This window comes from Balaenoptera borealis, assembly GCF_965194805.1.
Source record: "Balaenoptera borealis genome assembly, chromosome: 5".
Lineage (NCBI taxonomy): Eukaryota > Metazoa > Chordata > Mammalia > Artiodactyla > Balaenopteridae > Balaenoptera > Balaenoptera borealis.
In genome coordinates this window covers 129,315,506-129,336,737 of record NC_138862.1, presented here as the reverse complement: position 1 = coordinate 129,336,737, position 21,232 = coordinate 129,315,506, and the positions used below count along the sequence as shown (strand labels likewise).

Here is a 21,232-nt window from a genome sequence, read left to right as displayed (position 1 = left end):
TCCTCTCTGTAATATCTGACAAGTAGTTTGGGAGTAAAAAGTGGCCAAAAAAAATATTATTTCTGAGTCTTTGTCCAGAATTGAGAGAGATTTTTTTTTTTTTGGTCTTAACATGAAATAAATCACTGTGAAATGATTCAGACAGCATGCCCTTTAGGAAATGTGCTGTGCACACCTGCTTGTGGCCAGAAGCCGGGGCATTCCTGGGGAAGGGTGTGTTGCTGACCACCTAGTGAAGACCTTCTTTCCTTCGTGCTATTCCGGCCACTGCTTGATGTGGGGGGCGCCGCAGATTAAGCCAGAAGCCCAGCTGGGGAACTATAGCTCCAGACCGCTGGCTGCTGTCTTCTCCATTTTGTTTCCTCTCTGATTTTGAAGCACTCACTTGGCCTGCAATACTTCTGCAGAAGGACTTGAAATTGTGTCCCTTGGGAAGAAGCCGTTTTCAGACACTGCCCTGGGCTTCTACCTATGGGGCCGTGTCTGGGCCAGGGATGCTCTGAAGAGTCATGTCCCCAGGGCCCCTCCTTGTCTGCCTTGGCCTCACTCCTCAGGGAATAAAATCAGTGGCCCACTGTGTGTAGTCATGAGAGGGAGGGTGGTCACAAGACCCAGAAGCGATGGGCACAGCCTCCTTTTCCGAGCTGCTGTACTGTTTGGGGTTCTTTTTTTTTTTTGAATTTATTTATGGCTGTGTTGGGTCTTCGTTTCTGTGCGAGGGCTTTCTCTAGTTGCGGCGAGCGGGGGCCACTCTTCATCGCGGTGCGCGGGCCTCTCACTATCGCGGCCTCTCTTGTTGCAGAGCACAGGCTCCAGACGCGCAGGCTCAGTAGTTGTGGCTCACGGGCCCAGTTGCCCCGCGGCATGTGGGATCTTCCCAGACCAGGGCTCGAACCCGTGTTCCCTGCATTGGCAGGCAGATTCTCAACCACTGCGCCACCAGGGAAGCCCTGTTTGGGGTTCCTGAAAGGTTTAGGACATCATTTGAAGGTGTTATGGTCCGAGGGCCCAGACATGTCTGAACAGCCTGCTTTGGCCCAGCCATACCTCCTCTTCATTCAGTCCCAGGGAAGCTGTATGCATATGTGTAAACAGCACATGAAAAGTAAGGGAGGACTTTGTTACTGGGTGGGGCTGTACCCAAGACGCTGGTGCCGAGCTCTTTGGGAAGCTGGGCTTGATGGTACAGTGGCTTGTTCACTACAATGTCCTTTGGTGCTCCATACGATACCTAGAATGTAGGAGATGTTCAGAGAGGATAAATGAAGGAATCTCCACATTCAGGGGAATAAGCTTATTTTTTTCCCCTCAGAATGAAAACAGAAAGATCTTCTGGGTTAATATCAAGCTCAGGTTCAGTTTAATATGGTGGTAACAAAGGAATGTATCTTTGGGGACTGCTTTGCAAGCCCAGCAGGGACAGAATCAGTCCAGCCCCCGTGCTGTGTCTCCCCCATTTCCTCTCCCATTCCCCACCCACAGAAGGCAACGGGCTCTTCCATGTTGATTATATCTGCTTCTTTTTCTATCCAAAGTGACCGTTTGGTTCCTGAGCTTGATACAATTGTCCCTTTGGAATCTACCAAAGCCTACAACATGGTGGACATCATACACTCTGTAAGTGCCACATCTGTCTGTCTTGTCTGTGCTGGCTCAGCCACGTGCATGTCATTGTGCTTTGGCTCAGTGAGGAAGTGCTGGACCCACAGGCCTTACCATTGGGCAACACAGGCAGGGCACGGGGTGGCACAGAACAAGGGCACTGAGTAGTGTGTTATGGGAAGAGCTAGTGGCTGTGGCCACCCTACTGGCTTGGATGGGCTTGGGGGTGTGGCAGGTGGGTCCGCAGAGCTCAGGGCTCTTGAGCTGGCACTCTGAGGCCCATAGAGTAAGGGCCGTGTCTCCAGAGCCTGGAGTTGAGGCAGGATGACTCTTCATGTACCTCTGTTTGGAGCCTCATGCTCAGAGGGCATTTTTTTTTTCCTCTGGAGGAAGGAGAGTACACAAGGTGTCCTGTGACAGGGTTGAGGGGTGTGTGTGTAGGTCGGAGGAGGACGGGAGTCGTTTGTAACCTTTTTCTTGGTGTAGCAGGTTCCTGGGTCATTAAGTGAAGAGACAGTGTTGGGGTGAACTGGGGGCATCTGTCGATGGCCATTGTCTCCCTCACACTTTCCTACACGCACTGTGCTCTTAGCTCTTCTCGCTTAACTGAACCCAGACGGCTCTGTGGGCACGGCCTCTCCCGGGGCCCTGGCTCTCCCAGTGACCTGTTCCTCCTCCCTGTACTGTGGGGAGTCAGCGTGAGTCAGCAGCCGTGGCCGGGCTCTGCCCCTCCTCATTGCTGGGTTCTTAGCCTGCTGAGCACCATTTGAGCCCGATTCTACCAGCATGTCCTCCTCTGACCTTAGCCTTCAGTACTCTCTACACCCTCACAGTTGTCCTGTCCGTCTCTCACCACCTCTGCTCCTGGACTCTCCAGCCCTCAATCATCCCATTCCTCTGGAGCCCTCTGCCCCTCCTGGCCTCTGCCTTCCTGGCCCAGCTTGGACTCTGCCATTGTGCCAGATGTTAACAGCCAGGCCCTGTTCTCAGTGTTGCTGCTGTATGACACTGTGATGGACAGAAACCCTGCCTCGGCGACCTCACATTTGGGTGAGAGATTCAGAGAACAAAAGCATACATGGCATGGGTAGTTTTAGGTCCAAGAATAGTGTGAAGAAGGTAAAATGGGGTCTGTGTCATCCGTGCTCCAATTCTCCTTTTGCCCTGTGGAGTCCCATCCCTGGTTCAAGGCTGCAGCCAGCCATCCATCCATCCATCCATCCATCCATCCACACACCCATCCATCCATCCATCCATCCATTCATCCATCCATCCATCCATCCATCCACCCACCCATCCATCCATCCATCCATCCATCCATCCATCCATCCATCCATCCATCCATCCATCCATCCATCCATCCATCCATCCACACACCCATCCATCCATCCATCCATCCATCCATCCATCCATCCATCCATCCATCCATCCATCCATCCATCCATCCATCCACACACCCATCCATCCACGCATCTATCCATCCATCCATCCATCCATCCAGTCACTTATTCATCCAGTCACTTATTCATCCACCCACCCATGTTGCCAGTGGGGCCTGAGCCTGCCAGAGGAAAGCCCCAGAGCCTTGCTCCAGCCTGAGCTGGGCCCTCGGTTCACCTCTCTGGTCTCTGGCTTGAATATGTGCCGTGAACCTCCCCTCAGCTCCTGTTTTTATCTTCTTCACTTTCCCTGATCAAAACTCTAACTTCCTTCTCTATTCCCCACTCTGATCAGATGACATCAGCATTTCCTTCGTGGAGAAAATTGAGAGCATCAGGTTCATCACTCTCCATAGGTGCCTGTTTCTCCCTCTCCACCATCCCTTCGTGTCTCCCCAGGCTCAAAGAATGAGGTGCCTTCACCTGGGCTCCTCACTCCATTGCTTCCTATCTGGCATCTTGCTTTCTTGACTGGTTTAACTTCTTCTCCCTCTCTTAACTCCTTCCTCTTGGCAATAAATGTGTTTGAACATGTATGGACTTCTTGTCTGCTAAACCAAACCCTTCTTAACCTGAATCTCTGTTTAACTGATGTCTGCAGTCTTTTCTGCCTTTTTCCTTAAACTCCTCTTGTCTCTTCTTCCTTTATTCCTCTCTGGAATCTGGCTTCTGCTTTTCTCCCTCTGTTGTATGACAGCTCTCCTAATGGCCTCTCCAAATTGCTAAATCCAGGGAACTAAGGTCATTAAAGAGGTATAGTTACAGAGGTAACCATTATTAAAATAAATATAAATCCTCCTAAATAACAGAAACATTTATATAGAATAGATCAAATAAATGCATCACGTAGAGAAACAGACAAGCCTCCCCAGTGTTCTCTTCCAGGCATTGTTTTCCCACCAAGCCCCTGAGGGAAACCACCATCTTGACCTTTAACAGCATAAATTAGTTTTTCTTGGTTTTGTATACTATATAAATGGAATCATTTAGTGTGTGGTCTTTTCCGTCTGGCTGCTTTCATTCAATGAGATGACTGAAATTCGTCCATGTTGTTGCAATGCATGTTATTCTCATGGTTCTCCTTAGCCTTTTTTTTTTTTTTTGATGCTTTTTAAAAAAAATTTTAGAATTTTATTTATTTTTTTATACAGCAGGATCTTATTAGTTATTCATTTTATACGTATTAGTGTATATATGTCAATCCCAATCTCCCAATTCATCCCACCACCAACACCCCCCACCACCACTTTCCCCCCTTGGTGTCCATAAGTTTGTTCTCTACATCTGTGTCTCAATTTCTGCCCTGCAAACTGGTTCATCTGTACCATTTTTCTAGGTTCCACATATATGCATTAATAGACGATGTTTGTTTTTCTCTTTCTGACTTACTTCACTCTGTATGACAGTCTCCAGATCTATCCACGTCTCTACAAATGACCCAATTTCGTTCCTTTTTATGGCTGAGTAATATTCCACTGTATATATGTACCACATCTTCTTTATACATTTGCCTGTCAATGGGCATTTAGGTTGCTTCCATGACCTGGCTATTGTAAATAGTGCTGCAGTGAACATTGCGGTGCATGTGTCTTTTTGAATTATGGTTTTCTCTGGGTATATGCCCAGTAGTGGGATTGCTGGGTCATATGGTAGTTTTTTAAGGAATCTCCATAGTGGCTGTATCAATTTACATTCCCACCAACAGTGCAAGAGGGGTCCCTTTTCTCCACACCCTCTCCAGCATTTGTTGTTTGTAGATTTTCTGATGATGCCCATTCTAACTGGTGTGAGGTGATACCTCATTGTAGTTTTGATTTGCATTTCTCTAATAGTTAATGATGTTGAGCAGCTTTTGATGTGCTTCTTGGCCATCTGTATGTCTTCTTTGGAGAAATGTCTATTTAGGTCTTCTGCCCATTTTTTGATTGGGTTGTTTGTTTTTTAAATATTGAGCTGCATGAGCTGTTTATATATTTTGGAGATTTATCCTTTGTCCGTTGATTCATTTGCAAATATTTTCTCCTATTCTGAGGGTTGTCTTTTTGTCTTGTTTGTAGTTTGCTTTGCAAAGCTTTTAAGTTTCATTAGGTCCCATTTGTTTATTTTTGTTTTTATTTCCATTACTCTAGGAGGTGGATCAAAAAAGATCTTGCTGTGATTTATGTCAAAGAGTGTTCCTCCTATGTTTTCCTCTAAGAGTTTTATAGTGTCCGGTCTTACATTTAGGTCTCTAATCCATTTTGAGTTTATTTTTGTTTATGGTGTTAGGGAGTGTTCTAATTTCATTTTTTACATGTAGCTGTCCAGTTTTCCCAGCACCACTTATTGAAGAGACTGTCTGTTCTCCATTGTATATCCTTGCCTCCTTTGTCATAGATTAGTTGACCATAGCTACGTGGGTTTATCTCTGGGCTTTCTATCCTGTTCCATTGATTTATATTTCTGTTTTTGTGCCAGTACCATATTGTCTTGATTACTGTAGCTTTGTAGTATAGTCTGAAGTCCTCCAGCTCCGTTTTTTTCCCTCAAGACTGCTTTGGCTATTCGGGGTCTTTTGTGTCTCCATACAAATTTTAAGACTTTTTATTCTAGTTCTGTAAAAAAATGCCATTGGTAATTTGATAGAGATTGCACTGAATCTGTAGATTGCTTTGGATAGTATAGTCATTTTCACAATATTGATTCTTCCAATCCAAGAACATGGTATATCTCTTCATCTGTTGTTATCATCTTTAGTTTCTCTCATGAGTGTCTTATAGTTTTCTGCATACAGGTTTTTTGTCTCCCTTGGTAGGTTTATTCCTAGGTATTTTATTCTTTTTGTTGCAGTGGTAAATGGGAATGTTTCCTTAATTTCTCTTTCAGATTTTTCATCATTAGTGTATAGGAATGCAAGAGATTTCTGTGCATTCATTTTGTATCCTGCAACTTTACCAAATTCATTGATTAGCTCTAGTAGTTTTCTGGTAGCATCTTTAGGATTCTCTAGTATCATGTCATCTGCAAACAGTGACAGTTTTACTTCTTCTTTCCCAATTTGTATTCCTTTTATTTCTTTTAATTCTCTTATTGCTGTGGCTAGGACTTCGAAAACTATGTTGAATAATAGTGGTGAGAATGGACAACCTTGTCTTGTTCCTGATCTTAGAGGAAATGCTTTCAGTTTTTCACCATTGAGAATGATGTTTGCTGTGGGTTTGTCATATATAGCCTTTATTATGTTGAGGTAGGTTCCCTGTGTGCCCACTTTCTGGAGAGTTTTTATCATAAATGGGTGTTGAATTTTGTCAAAAGCTTTTTCTGCATCTATTGAGATGGTCTTATGGTTTTTCTTCTTCAATTTGTTAATACGGTGTATCACTTTGATTTTGCATATATTGAAGAATCCTTGCATCCCTGGGATAATCCCACTTGATCATGGTGTTTGATCCTTTTAATGTGTTGTTGGATTCTGTTTGCTAGTATTTTGTTGAGGATCTTTGTATCGATATTCATCAGTGATACTGGTCTGTAATTTTCTTTTTTTGTAGTATCTTTGTCTGGTTTTGGTATCAGGGTGATGGTGGCCTCATAGAATGAGTTTGGGAGTGTTCCTTCCTCTGCAATTTTTTAGATGAGCTTGAGAAGGATGGGTGTTAGCGCTTCTCTAAATGTTTGATAGAATTCACCTGTGAAGCCATCTGGTCCTGGACTTTTGTTTGTTGGAAGATTTTTAATCACAGTTTCAATTTCATTACTTGTGATTGGTCTGTTCCTATTTTCTATTTCTTCCTGGTTCAGTCTTGCAAGGTTATACCTTTCTAAGAATTTGTCCATTTCTTCCAGTTTGTCCATTTTATTGGCATGGAGTTGCTTGTAGTAATCTCTTAGGATGCTTTGTATTTCTCCGGTGTGTGTTGTAACTTCTCGTTTTTCATTTCTAATTTTCTTGATTTGAGTCCTCTCCCTCTTGATGAGTCTGGCTAATGGTTTATCAATTTTGTTTATCTTCTCAAAGAACCAGCTTTTAGTTTTATTGATCTTGCTGTTGTTTCCTTTGTTTCTATTTCATTTATTTCTGCTCTGATCTTTATGAATTCTTTCTTTCTGCTAACTTTGGGTTTTGTTTGTTCTTCTTTAGGTGTAAGGTTCCGTTAGGTGTAAGGTTAGATTGTTTATTTGAGATTTTTCTTGTTTCTTCTGGTAGGCTTGTATTGTTATAAACTTCCCTCTTAGAACTGCTTTTGCTGCATCCCATAGGTTTTGGATCGTCATGTTTTCGTTGTCATTTGTCTCTAGGTATTTTTTGATTTCCTCTTTGATTTCTTCAGTGATCTCTTGGTTATTTAGTAACGTATTGTTTAGCCTCCATGCGTTTGTGTTTTTTACGTTTTTTTCTCTGTAATTGATTTTTTAAAAAAATTTATTTATTTTTGGCTGTGTTGGGCCTTCGTTGCTGTGCGCGGGCTTTCTCTAGTTGCGCTGAGCGGGGGCTACTCTTCGTTGCGGTGCGCAGGCTTCTCATTGTAGTGGTTTCTCTTGTTGTGGAGCACGGGCTCTAGGTGCGCGGGCTTCAGTAGTTGTGGCACGTTGGCTCAGTAGTTGTGGCTCGCGGGCTCTAGAGCGCAGGCTTGGTAGTTGTGGCACACGGACTTAGTTGCTCCGTGGCATGTGGGATCCTCCCAGACCAGGGCTCAAACCCATGTCTCCTGCATTGGCAGGCGGATTCTTAACCACTGTGCCACCAGGGAAGCCCCTGTAATTGATTTCTAATCTCATAGCATTATGGTCAGAAGAGATGCTTGATATGATTTCAATTTTCTTAAATTTACTGAGGCTTGATTTGTGACCCAAGATGTGATGTATCCTGGAGAATGTTCCGTGTGCACTTGAGAAGAAAGTGTAATCTGCTGTTTTTGGATGGAATGTCCTATAACTATCAATTAAATCTATCTGGTCTTTTGTGTCATTTAAAGCTTGTGTTTCCTAATTAATTTTCTGTTTGGATGATCTGTCCATTGGTGTAAGTGAGGTGTTAAAGTTCTCCACTATTATTGTGTTACTGTTGATTTCCTCTTTTATAGCTGTTAGCAGTTGCTTTATGTATTGAGATGCTCGTATGGTGGGTGCGTATATATTTATAATTGTTATATCTTCTTCTTGGATTGATCCCTTGACCATTATGTAGTGTCCTTCTTTGTCTCTTGTAACATTCTTTATTTTAAAGTCTATTTTGTCTGATAGGAGTATTGCTACTCCAGGTTCCTTTTGATTTCCATTTGCATGGAATATCTTTTTCCATTCCCTCACTTTCAGTCTGTATGTGTCCCTAGGTCTGAAGTGGGTCTCTTGTAGACAGCATATATATGGGTCTTGTTTTTGTATCCATTCATCAGGCCTGTGTCTTTTGGTTGGAGCATTTAATCCATTCACGTTTAAGGTAATTATCGATATGTATGTTCCTATTACCATTTTCTTAATTGTTATGAGTTTGTTTGTTTTTTTTAAAAATAAATTTATTTATTTATTTATTTATTTTTGGCTGTGTTGGGTCTCCGTTGCTGTGTGCGGGCTTTCTCTAGTTGTGAGCGGGGGCTACTCTGTTGCGGTGCACGGGCTTCTTATTGTCGTGGCTTCTCTTGTTGTGGAGCACGGGCTCTAGGCGCATGGGCTTCAGTAGTTGTGGCATGTGGGCTCAGTAGTTGTGGCTTGCGGGCTGTAGAGCACAGACTCAGTAGTTTTGGCACATGGGATCTTCCTGGGCCAGTGCTCGAACCCATGTCCCCTGCCCTGGCAGGCGTATTCTTAACCACTGCGCCACCAGGGAAGCCCTATGAGTTTGTTTCTGTAGGTCCCTTTCTTCTCTTGTGTTTCCCACTTAGAGAAGTTCCTTCAGCATTTGTTGTAGATCTGGTTTGATGGTGCTGAATTCTCTTAGCTTTTGCTTGTCTGTAAAGCTTTTGATTTCTCCATCGAATCTGAATGAGATCCTTGCCGGGTAGAGTAATCTTGGTTGTAGGTTCTTCCCTTTCATCACTTTAAATATATCCTGCCACTCCTTTCTGGCTTGTAGAGTTTCTGCTGAGAAATCAGCTGTTAATGTTATGGGAGTCCCTTGTATGTTATTTGTCTTTTTTCCCTTGTTGCTTTCAATAATTTTTCTTTGTCTTTAATTTTTGTCAATTTGATTACTGTGTGTCTCGGCGTGATTTTCCTTGGGTTTATCCTGCCTGGGACTCTCTGTGCTTCATGGACTTGGGTGGCTATTTTCTTTCCCATGTTAGGGAAGTTTTTGACTATAATCTCTTCAGATATTTTCTTGGGTACTTTCTCTTTGTCTTCTCCTTCTGGGACCCCTATAATGTGAAAGTTGTTGTGTTTATTCTCCCAGAGGTCTCTTAAGCTGTCTTCATTTCTTTTCCTTCTTTTTTCTTTATTCTGTTCCATGGCAGTGAATTCCACCATTCTGTCTTCCAGGTGTCTTATCCGTTCTTCTTCCTTAGTTATTCTTGTATTGATTCCTTCTACAGTATTTTTCATTTCAGTTATTGTGTTGTTCATCTCTGTTTGTTCTTTAATTCTTCTAGGTCTTTGTTAAACATTTCTTGCATCTTCTCGATCATTGCTGCCATTCTTTTTCTGAGGTCTTGGATCTTCTTCACTATCATTATTCTGAATTCTTTTTCTGGAAGATTACCTATCTCCACTTCATTTAGTTGTTTTTCTGGGGTTTTATCTTGTTCCTTCATCTGGTACATAGCCCTCTGGCTTTTCATCTTGTGTGTCTTTCTGTAAATGTGGTTTTTGTTCCACAGGCTGCAGGATTGTAGTTCTTCTTGCTTCTGCTGTCTGCCCTCTGCTCTCCTTAGTCTTTTGTATGAACAGACCACAGTTTATCTACTGTTGGTGGGCATTTGGGTAATTTCTAGTTTGGGATTATTACAGATAGTTCTGATATGATCATTCTATTATGCGATTTTGTTAAATAAACGAATAAACAAGCTTCCACGTTTCTGTTGAATCTATAGTGAGGAGTGGAAGTACCGCCTCATAGCCAGGCATACATGGAGCCTTAGTGGACCCTGCCCAAGGGTTCTTCAAAGGCTGAGTCAGTTTGCACTCCCGCCAGCAGCATTTGAGAGTTCTGGTGCCTTAACATTGTCACCTAACTTGACCAATACCATACTGCCTTAATTATTCAGTTGATGGTATGCTTTCACATCTGGTAGAGATAGTTCCTCTTGATTATTCTTTTCTTGGAATTTTCTTGCCTAGTCTTGTTTATTTTTCCTATGAAATTTAGAAGTCAGTTTGTCTTGTTTTAGGGTGAAAGCGGGGGGTGGAAGTAGGGTATCCTTTTGTTGTTTTTATTGGGATCCCATTAAATTTATGCACTAACTAGGGAAAATTGACATCCTTATGAATCTGAAACAATCTAAAAACACAGTTTCCATTTTTATTTGTTAAACTGTACTTTTTTCTCCTTGACTGTTTTAAAGATTTCCTTGCTTATTCCTAAGTATCTTTTTATTGTAGATGGGGTCTTTTCTATCTTCTGTTGTTTTTTAGGTATATATGAAAGCTTTAGATTCTGTTTATCAATTTTATATCCAATTACCTATTAAGTTCTCTTATTATTTGTTATAGTTTTTCACTGTTAATTCTTTTGGCTTTTTCAAGTATATTAGTATATTGCCTACATACAAATAGTTTTGTCTTTTCCTTTCCAGTTATGTTATATCATTTCTTTCTCTTGTTCAGTTGCATTGACTGTACCTCCATATATTATCAAATGCAGTGATAAGCAGTGGTTGTCATAGTGGGCATCTTTGTTTTGTTCCTAACTTTAGAGAGACTGTCATTAGTGTTTCCTAATTTTATATCTTTTTCTCATGTTAAGAAAGCTACCACTGCTTCCTATTTTTTTTTTAACATCTTTACTGGAGTATAGTTGCTTTACAATGGTGTGTTAGTTGCTGCTGTATAACAAAGTGAATCAGCTATATGTATACATATATCCCCATGTCCCCTCCCTCTTGCGTCTCCCTCCCACCCTCCCTATCCCACACTGGTTCCTATTTTAATTTTTGTTGTTACCTACTTGTTTTCTTTTTAAATCACAGGTGGGTATTGAATATTGCTAAATGCCCTTTCAGCATTTATAGAGATAATCACATGATTTTTCTTAGTTCTATTTGTAAATATATCTTAATACTTGTTATATTTTATAAATGTTTTATTTTGAATGTTTACATCAATATCATGGAATGTTAGCTGATTTTGGGGGTATTTTATTTATTTTAAACTTTTTATTTTATATTGGAGTATAGCCGATTAACAATGTTTTGATAGTTTCAGGTGCACAGCAAAGGGACTCAGCTGTACATATGCATGTATCCATTCTCCCCCAAGGTCCCCTACCACCCAGACTGCCACATAACATTGAGCAGAGTTCCCTGTGCTATACAGTAGGGCCTTGTTGGTTATCCATTTTAAGTATAGCAGTATTTACATGTTGATCCCAAACTCCTTGACTGTCCCTTCTTTGAGGAGGTGGTGTATTTTAAAATCAGGTTTTGGTGTCAGTGCTCTTGCATCATTTATTAGTTTGCTAGGGCTGCCATAACAAAATACCACAGACTGAATTGCTTAAACAAAAATTAATTTTCTCACGGTTCTGGAGGCTAGAAGTCCAGGATTGAGGTGCCAGCAGAATTGGTTTCTGGTGAGCCCTCTCTTCTGGTTTGCAGATGGCTGCCTTCTCACTGTGTCCCGATGTGGCCTTTCTTCTCTGTGCGCAAGAAAGAGAGATCTCTGGTGTCTTTTCCTCTTAAAAGGACACCAGGCCTTTCAAATTAGGGCCCCAACCTTTATGACCTCATTTACTTTATCTCCTTAAAGGCTCTGTCTCCAAACATAATCACATTGGGGGTTAGGCTTCAATGTATGAATTTTGGGGGTGGGGGTACATAGTTCAGTTCATAAAGTGTCATAATGAGAATTTGCAAGTTTTCTATGCTTTGGAACAATTGAAGTAGCATTGGGATTGTCTGCTCTTTGAAGATCTGGAGGGATTTTCCTGGTGGCGCAGTGGTTAGGAGTCTGCCTGCCAGTGCAGGCGACATGGGTTCAGTTCCTGGTCCAGGAAGATCCCACATGCCGCAGAGCAGCTAAGCCCGTGTGCCACAACTACTGAGCCAGTTTTGGTAAACTATATATATTTTCTCTATGAATTACCTATTCCAGATTTTTAATTTTACCTGCATAGGATTATGCAGGGTTATATAGTCTCAGAAGATTAGCAAAATCTGTTTCAGTGGTTTTCTCTGACATTTCTTGTTTTATATTTTTTTGATAGTTACCTAGTAGTTGAAATATTTTATTGATGTGTTTCAGAGAATCAACTTTTTGTTTAATTTTTGTTTCTTTTTAAAGCTATGTATTTTCTACTTTTTTATTGATTAATTCCTTTTGTGCTTTCTTTCAGTTAATCATTGTTTTTTCCTTCTCGAACTTTTGAGCTAGAAGTTTAATAAATATATTCTGTTTCATTTTTAATACTGTATTTAAGTCCATTGTAGAAAACATAGTCAAATAGCCACATCTAACTGCAGGGGAGGTTAGGAAATATGATAGGCATTTGCCCATCGTTTCTTTTACAGTGGTAGAAACAGAAGCTGGATTTTTGGTGGATACTTAGGAGTCTCTGCTACACTCTCTAAATCCTTTTTAAATAAAAGCAAATAATATGTACAAAGGAAAAAAAGTATAGAAACATGTAAAATGAAATGCAAATATTTTCTCTCTCCTTCTTATCAGTCTTTCCCAGAGGTAAGCACTATTAAGTTTCTTGTGTATCTTTCCAGAAAAAAATTTATTTATATGTCAAATATATATCAATATATTTACTTTTAACTGAAAAAAGATTGTATTATAGACACTTTCACACCTTACTCTTTTTTCACTTTCTTTCCCTATCATGGCATACAGGTCTACCTTATTCATTATAATGACTGTATAGTACTCCATTGTATGGATGGAACATTATTTAAACATTACCGTACTGATGGACATTTAGATCTTTTACAGTTTTTGTTGTTATAGCAGTGCTGCAGTAAACATCTGTGTGTATTAGTATGTTTTTGTGACTATATCCATTGGATCAGAACTCAGTAATGGAATTTTGTCAGTGAGCATGAATTCTTAAAATTGTTTAAAAAAAAAAGAGGGGGAAGGTGGTATTTCTGGGTAGTCAAAGTCTCCTGAATCCAAAACTCTACACATACTTGAAAAACTATATGTAGGTCAATAAGAAGAAAAAATAAAGCTACCATTTCCATTCCTTTATCATAATTGTAAGACAGGAAACTACAAACTTCATATAACAATAAGTAGAACAATAAATACCACTTTAAAAAAAATTTATTATTATTTATTTTTGGCTGTGCTGGGTCTTAGTTGTGGCATGCGGGATCTTTAGTTGCAGCATGTGGACTCTTAGTTGCGGCATGCAGACTTCTTAGTTGTGGCATGCATGAGGGATCTAGTTCCCTGACCAGGGATCTAACCCAGGCCCCCTGTATTGGAATCTCAGAGTCTTAACCACTGGACCACCATGGAAGTCCCTAAACACCACTTTCTAGTAGGACTGTTTCTTGAATTTTGGCAACAAGTCTCTGTGGAGAGCTGGAAGAAGTGTTGAGACACTGCTCAGAAGAAAGAGAAGGGAATTTAGAAGAAATCACTCAGGGAGAGAAAGTTCACTCTTTTCACTATAAGAGTGAAAATACTGGAAAAGAGTCCTGTTAGGTTAGAAGAGTTACTTAAGGGAAGGGACTTAAACATGCACAAGAATCAAGAAAGCATGGAAGGGCATTCCTTCTAGGGAAGAAAAAATTAAAAAGGAAGAGAGAGGCACCTTTGGAAATTGTGAAGTGAAGGAAAAATGAAGAAAGAGGTAAATTTATGTGTCTGCAAGATAAAAAGAAAAAACTGAAGGTCATACTACCCCTTTCCCTACCACCCTCTCTAATATCAAGACACCCATTAACTAAGTGGCACTTTGTTATACTGACAGAAGAGGGCGCTCTTGAACTGGGAATCTTGTTCACCATCCCAAACTGTCAACCCTGTCCACAAAATGCAGATACAAGTAGTTTATCTATACAGAGCTACTAAGATAAGAAAACCAAAAATGAGAATAAAAAACTTCACTTGACAAAACTCCCTTCATTGTAAAAGTTAGTCATTCAGCAGATGATCACACTGCAGTTGAGTTCAGTAGCCTCAAATCGTCACCTGAGTTACGAAAATCAAATTCAGAAACTAATGACAGAATGGACATAAAATAGGAAGAAGTAAAGTTAGAGGTAACTGAGTTAAAATGGGGGGGGGGACAAAATCATATATCAGAAATGAAGACAGAATTATAAAGTGCTCTAGGGAGAGTGTATTTGAATGAAATTTAATAAGGAATGTTGAAGAAAAGTGGGAAAACAACCAAAAACATAAAGAAAAAGGTAAAAAAAATCAGAAAAAAGTGACTGAAATGGAAGATAGGCAAAGAAGACTGAACATACATATAACTGGAGTGTCTGGCAAAGGACAAACAGGAAGAGAATTAATGTTTAAAACTGTAATCCAAGAAGACATCCCAGAAAAGACCCAGAGCTACATAATGAAATAGCTCACTGAGTGTATGGGAAAATTAACCAAGAATGATCAAACTCGAGTAAATATCCACATATAACTATTAGATTTTTTTTTTTTTGGCTGCACCAGGTCTTTGTTGCGGCACGTGGGATCTTTGTTGTGGCATGTGAGACCTTTAGTTGTGGCATGCAGACTTCTTAGTTGCGGCATGTGGACTCTTAGTTGCGGCTTGTGGGCTTCTTAGTTGTGGCATGTGGACTCTTAATTGCAGCATGCATGCGGGATCTTGTTCTCCGACCAGGGATCGAACCCAGGCCCCCTGCATTGGGAGCATGGAGTCTTACCCACTGGACCACCAGGGAAGTCCCACTATAAGATTTTGAAAAGAAAAATCCTCAAGACTTTGAGGCAAAAAGATCAAATAACTTACAAGAATGGGAGAATTAGAGTAGCATCAGACTTTTCAAAAGCAACAACAAAGCAAGGCAACAATAGAGAAGCACTTCCCGGAGACTCCAGGAAAGACTAAGGATTTTATATCTGGCCAAGCTGATGTTCATGTATTAAGACTAAAGAAAACCAGCTAAAACTGAGGGAATTCTGTGTTCCCAGGCTCTTCTTGAGGAAGCTACTAGAGGATGAGTTTCATCCAACCAAGAGATTACTGGACAAATTTTAGGAAAAGGATTGATGGTGCTTATTTAATTATAAGACTAAAATAAGGTTGGGAATGAGGGTAGAGAACAATGTATAAATGCTATGTTTCAGTTGCAGAAAAAATGCCACTGAAAGATGGAAGAGAAGGAAGAGTGAAAGAGTATAACAGAGTAAGTATACTGATTGTTGTGACTCAACAGATGTTAATAGTAGACAACCCCATTAATAAGACATTAAATGAGGAAACAGACTAAGGGCATTAAAAAGGTATAATTACAAAGGTAACCACTAGACCAAAAATATAAATCTTTGTAAACAGCAACATAAAGCATATTACTTGAACAGTAAATATAACATGGTACACAGAATAATTACAAGAATAAAAAACATCTGAAATAGCAGTAAATATGAATGGCCTAACTTATTTATTAAACTTGTTTATCTCATTTATTAAAAGAAAAGGATGTTCAATTTCCCTCATAAAGCAAGACCAACTATATGTGGTGTACAAGAGACAAAGTGATTCTGAAAAGTTAAATGTAAGGGATGGGGAAAGGTATGTCAGGAGAACAGAAACAATGCAGTGTGTGTGTGAGCCTAATATTGGGTGATGTGAAATTCAAATATTTACTGTGACAAGGAAAGACATTTTCAGATGCTAAAAGCCATAATTCACAGTGATGATGTAAAAGATCTATGCCCTAAATGATACAACTACCATCTTTAAAAAGGAGAAACTATAGGATGTCCAAGGAGACATAGGTAGAAACAAATAATAATAGATTTAAATGCACCATAATTAGTACAAAGTATGTCAAATGGACAAAAATAAGTAAGATATAGAAGACCTCAATAACATCACAGATAGATATTAAAGATCTGTTTCAGACTTTACAGCCTGGTAATAGGCAATGAATCTTATTCTCAAGTGCACATGGAACAGTCACAAAAGTTGATCACATATTTGGTCAGAAAGAAAGCATCCTAGCAGTCCATAAAGCAAAAATATTACAAAAACAATGATTAAGACTAGAAATTTATAGCTACAACAATAAAAGCAGTGTCTCATTTAAAAATAAATCTTCTGTTAATTCCTGAATAAAAGGAGAAAATATAAGCCAAATGACAGAATTCTAAGAGAATAAAGATAATGAAAACACTACATATCAAAATCTATGGAATACTATCTATGAGAGGAGGAAAATTTATAGCCTTAATTGCTTAGTAAAAAATGAAAGAAGGAAAAGAAACTAAATTCTCCACTCAAAAAGCTGGGGAAAAATATTCTAAAGAATAACAAGACAGGATTTAATAAGGATGAAAGCAGAAATTTTATGACTTGGGAAATAGAAAAATAGCTGTAACTAATGGAATAGAGTAACTACTAGCTAACTTAAAAAAAAAGGCACAAGTAAAAAGTGGAAAGGAGAAATGATAGAGATAGAAGAAATTTAAAAATCATAAGAGGTTAGATGAATTGGACATTTTATTTGGAAAATACATTTTACCCAAAATTGACCCCATTAGAGGTAGAAAGCCTAAGTGGACCAAATTACATAGTAGTTATTTCACAAAAATAGCACTAGGCCCAGATAGTTTCACGTGGGAATTCTATGAAACCTTCAAAGACCAAAGAATCACAGTGCTACATAAATTATTTCAGATCATAGACAGTAAACACACACACACACACACACACACACACACACACCTTTACAAATTCTTTTTATGAAACAAGTATGACATTGATACCTGAACCTGATAAAGCTAGAACTGAAAAAGATTTCAGATTGGCATCACTTACCAATATTGATGCAACAATACCAAATAAATGTTAGCTAACAGACTCCAACACCATGTTAAAATTGTATACCATAAGCAAGTGGGATTTATTGTAGGAGTGCAAGATTGGTTCTAGAAAATCTATAATGTACTGCATTAATAGACAGGAGAAAGATTATATGGTTGTTTTCATACATGCTGAGAAAAGGCTTTAAGAAAGTTCAACACCCATTTCTAATAGGAACACTCAAGAAAGTAGGAATTGATGAATACTTAACATGATAGAGTTTAATATACACTTTTTCAAAACCAAGCATCTTACTTAATGTGGAAATACTTATACTAAGATCTGGGACAAGGCAAGGATGCTCTCTATCTCCACTATTATTTAACATTGTACTGGAGGTATTAGCCAATGCCATTAGATAAAGAAGAAGATCAATTAGAGGCAAAAAGCTTTGCAAAAGTTGACCTATGCTTGTGTATGACATAATATGCTAAAAATCCTAGAGAATGTGTGATAAAACTGAAACAGTAAATAGGGAACAGGATATAAAATTAACCTAGGAATAGTCTTCATATACACAAACAGTAACCAATTATGTTGTGGTAATGTAAAAACTCCTTTTGCATAGCAATAAAGATAAAATATTTAGTAATAAACTTATGGGGCAAATTTTAAAACTTCTGAAAACCATGAAAATAGACTTGAACAGATGCAGAGACATCCCTTGTTCCTGGATATTGAGTTAATATAAGAACATCAAAAGAAAAGCTATGGCCATATCCTTTATTAAAGCATACTATAGTTATAACAGTGTAGTCCTGGCACATAAATAGATCAGTGGAATAGAATAGAAAAGCTAGAAGTTGATTCAAGTACATATAGAATTCTGGTACATATGATAAAGGTATTATGTCAAATTCCAGGGGCAAAGATTAGCTTTTTAATAAATGGTGCTAGGGAATTGCCTGGCAGTCCAGTGGTTAGGACTCTGCTCTCTCACTGCCGAGGGCCCGGGTTCAATCCCTGGTTGGGGAACTAAGATCCCACAAGCCGTGCAGTGTGGCTCCCTGCCCTGCAAAAAAAATAAATAAAAAATGGTGCTAGACAACTGGATAGCTGGTTAGGAAAATATAAAATTTTATTTGTAGTTTATACCATATACAAAAATAAACTACAAATAGATCAGAGAACTAAATATAATAAGTGAAATATTTAAAGAAAGCATAGATGAATTTCTCTAACTTTAGGAGAAGGTAAAGGATTTTGAACTATGATTTAAAATTCAGTTTCAGTTAAAAAATTGATAAATATGACTGTATAAACATTTAAAAATTCCACTCTGCATAGCAAAAAATACATGAAGTTAAAAGACAACCACGGGGACTTCCCTGGTGGCACTGTGGTTAAGAATCCACCTGCCATTGCAAGGGACATGGGTTTGAGCCCTGGTCCGGGAAGATCTGACATGCTGCGGAGCAGCTAAGCCCGTGCGTCATGACTACTGAGCTTGCACTCTAGAGCCTGAGACCCACAACTACTGAGCCTGCGTGCCACAACTGCTGAAGCCCGCGTGCCACAACTACTGAAGCCTGAGCACCTAGAGCCCGTGCTCTGCAACAAAGAGAAGCCACCACAGTGAGAAGCCCATGCACCGCAACAAAGAGTAGCCCCTGCTCGCTGCAACTAGAGAAAGCCCGCACACAGCAACGAAGACCCAGCGCAGCCATAAATGAATGAATGAATGAATGAATGACAACCAGGAATTCCCTGGTGGTCCAGTGGTTAGGACTCCATACTTCTACTGCAGGGGGCACAGGTTAAATCCCTGGTTGGGGAACTAAGATCCCATATGCCCCGTGGTGTGGCCTCCCCCCAAAACAACAACAACAACAACAAAAAAGACAACCAACAAACTGGGAGAAAATATTTGCAACATATATCACAAGTAAAGGACCAATATCCCTAATATGTAAAGAGCTTTTTAAAAAATTGAAGGAATAAAGACTAAAACTGATAGAAAAGCAGGCAAAAATCATAAATAGCTCACAAAAGAAGATATAAAATGGACCTTAAACATACTGGAAAGATGTTCAGCTTTACTCATAATGCTAGAAATGCAACTTAAAATTATACTGAGTTATTTCTCCTTTGTCAGATTGGCCAGTGATTCAAAACTTGAAAATACTTTCCATGGTAAGTCTATGGGGAAGCAGACACTGTCATGCGTTGCTGGTAAGAGTTATGGTAATATCTGAGAGTTTGCCCCGGCAGTCCCACTTCTAGGAATTTACCCTGAAGATACACTTCCCACTTTACACAATTATAGATGCACAAGGTTCCTAATGTTACAGTGTTATTTATAATTGCAAAGTATTCTAAACAACCTGAATGTAAGTGTCAAAATAATGTACACAACACGTAGGAGATTGGTTGAATAAACTTTGGTAGGTCCACACAATGGAGTACTATGCAGGAGTGAAGAAGAGTGAGGAAAAGCTCTATGAACTGATATGGAGTGATTTCTAGGATATATTGTTAAGTGAAGAAACTCAGAGTGCAAGAGAGAAACTCAGAGTGTGAGAGAGTATCTATAGTTTGTTACTTTCCATCTAAGGTGGAAGGGGAATTAAAAAGCTATAAATGTATCTACTCATTTTTGCAGCGCACACAAAAAGGATAACTCAGAAAGTGATGACATTAATAACAGGGTGAGGGAGTTCCCTCGTGGTCCAGTGGTTAGGACTCAGCACTTTCACTGCTGTGGGCCCGGGTTCGATCCCTGGTCAGGGAACTAAGATCCCAAAAGCTGTGCAGCACTGCAAAAAAAAACCCAAAACAAAAACAGGGTGAGTAGAAGGGATGGGGAGTGACACTATTAACCTATATTAATGTTTACATACTAAAAATAAAATCAAGATGGGGTGGGGGTAAACCTTTGAAATAAAAACAAATGAACCTGACTGTGTTTCAAATGAATAACTTTTGAACACAGTATTTTGACTATATACCTTTAGTCTAATGACAGAAATAGTTATAAAGAAATACTGAATATTAGGTTTTTTTTTATTTTTTGGCTGTCATATGGGTTAGCAATTCTGAAACCATTTCATTTACATTTGAGGATTGAATAATAAGTACGTTTTGAGGATAATGGGAGTTAGGTGTCCACTGTAGGAGAAAGGAGTTATGGTATGGAAAGGGGGATACGAGAATGAACCCTGTAGTTGAATTGGAAGTTGGAATTGGAGTTATCAGTATGAACTCCTGGTTTTCATATTACTTATAGAAATAAGTGTGTGTATGTGTGTGTGTGTGTGTGTGTGTGTGTGTGTGTGTGTGTGTATGTAGATCTCCTAGCTCTGTGCTCTGGGCTAGCTTCTTAGAAGCAGCCATTTATTCTACCCCCCACCCTTGGGACCTGGTTCCCTTGGAGAAATGGCTGATTCTAGGGCTAGGGGCAGGAAGAAAATACAAGATGAACCTGAAAGTAAGGTAATTCCAGAATGTAAGGTAATGCTCAAAGAATGATGAAGAATCATCAAAAGGGCATAGGATCCACCTTGAATGAGCTCTCAGTGTCAAATATGGGACAATTTGAACATAAAATAAATAATGTTGGTGGTAAAGATTATAATCCACATAATAAAACAAAAATCTATACCTTCATACTGTGGATTTCTCATAAGTAAATGGGAAAGGCAAAGACATTTTTGACAGTAGAATACCAAGTAATAAATGGAGAAGGAAAAATGGAGTTAGAAAAATTGTTTGGCAATTATCATGGCAGTAATTGGGTTAATAAACAAGGATCATCCATGAATGCTAACTAAACCTACTAGGTAAAAGCTTGATGAAGCATAGGATTTTTACATAATTTCAGAATATTTCCCCACAAAATACTTATTAATTACAAGTGGAAAAATAGTAACTTTACAGGGGAGAAACCTGACATATATCACCGCCATTAATGGACAAATTGACATCATGTGCCTTTTGATGTGATGCACTTGAGAGGGTCACTTCTGTGATATCCTGCCAAAAACACTTTACCTGAAATTAAACATGAACAAACATGAAACCCAAATAACCAAGTAACTGATCTGTAGTCTTCAAA

The 21,232-nt window shown here is 39.4% G+C and overlaps 1 protein-coding gene across 2 annotated transcripts in view; it reads left to right on the top strand.

The window, feature by feature from the left end:
• The window catches only part of PCCB (propionyl-CoA carboxylase subunit beta), an 83,485-nt gene that overhangs the window by 38,753 nt on the left and 23,500 nt on the right, over positions 1–21,232 (top strand). For both annotated transcript variants that reach the window (XM_082393457.1, XM_082393456.1), the window contains exon 9: positions 1,536–1,617. In XM_082393457.1, the coding sequence (XP_082249583.1) occupies positions 1,536–1,617 (82 nt within the window). The remainder of the gene's footprint in view (positions 1–1,535; positions 1,618–21,232) is intronic.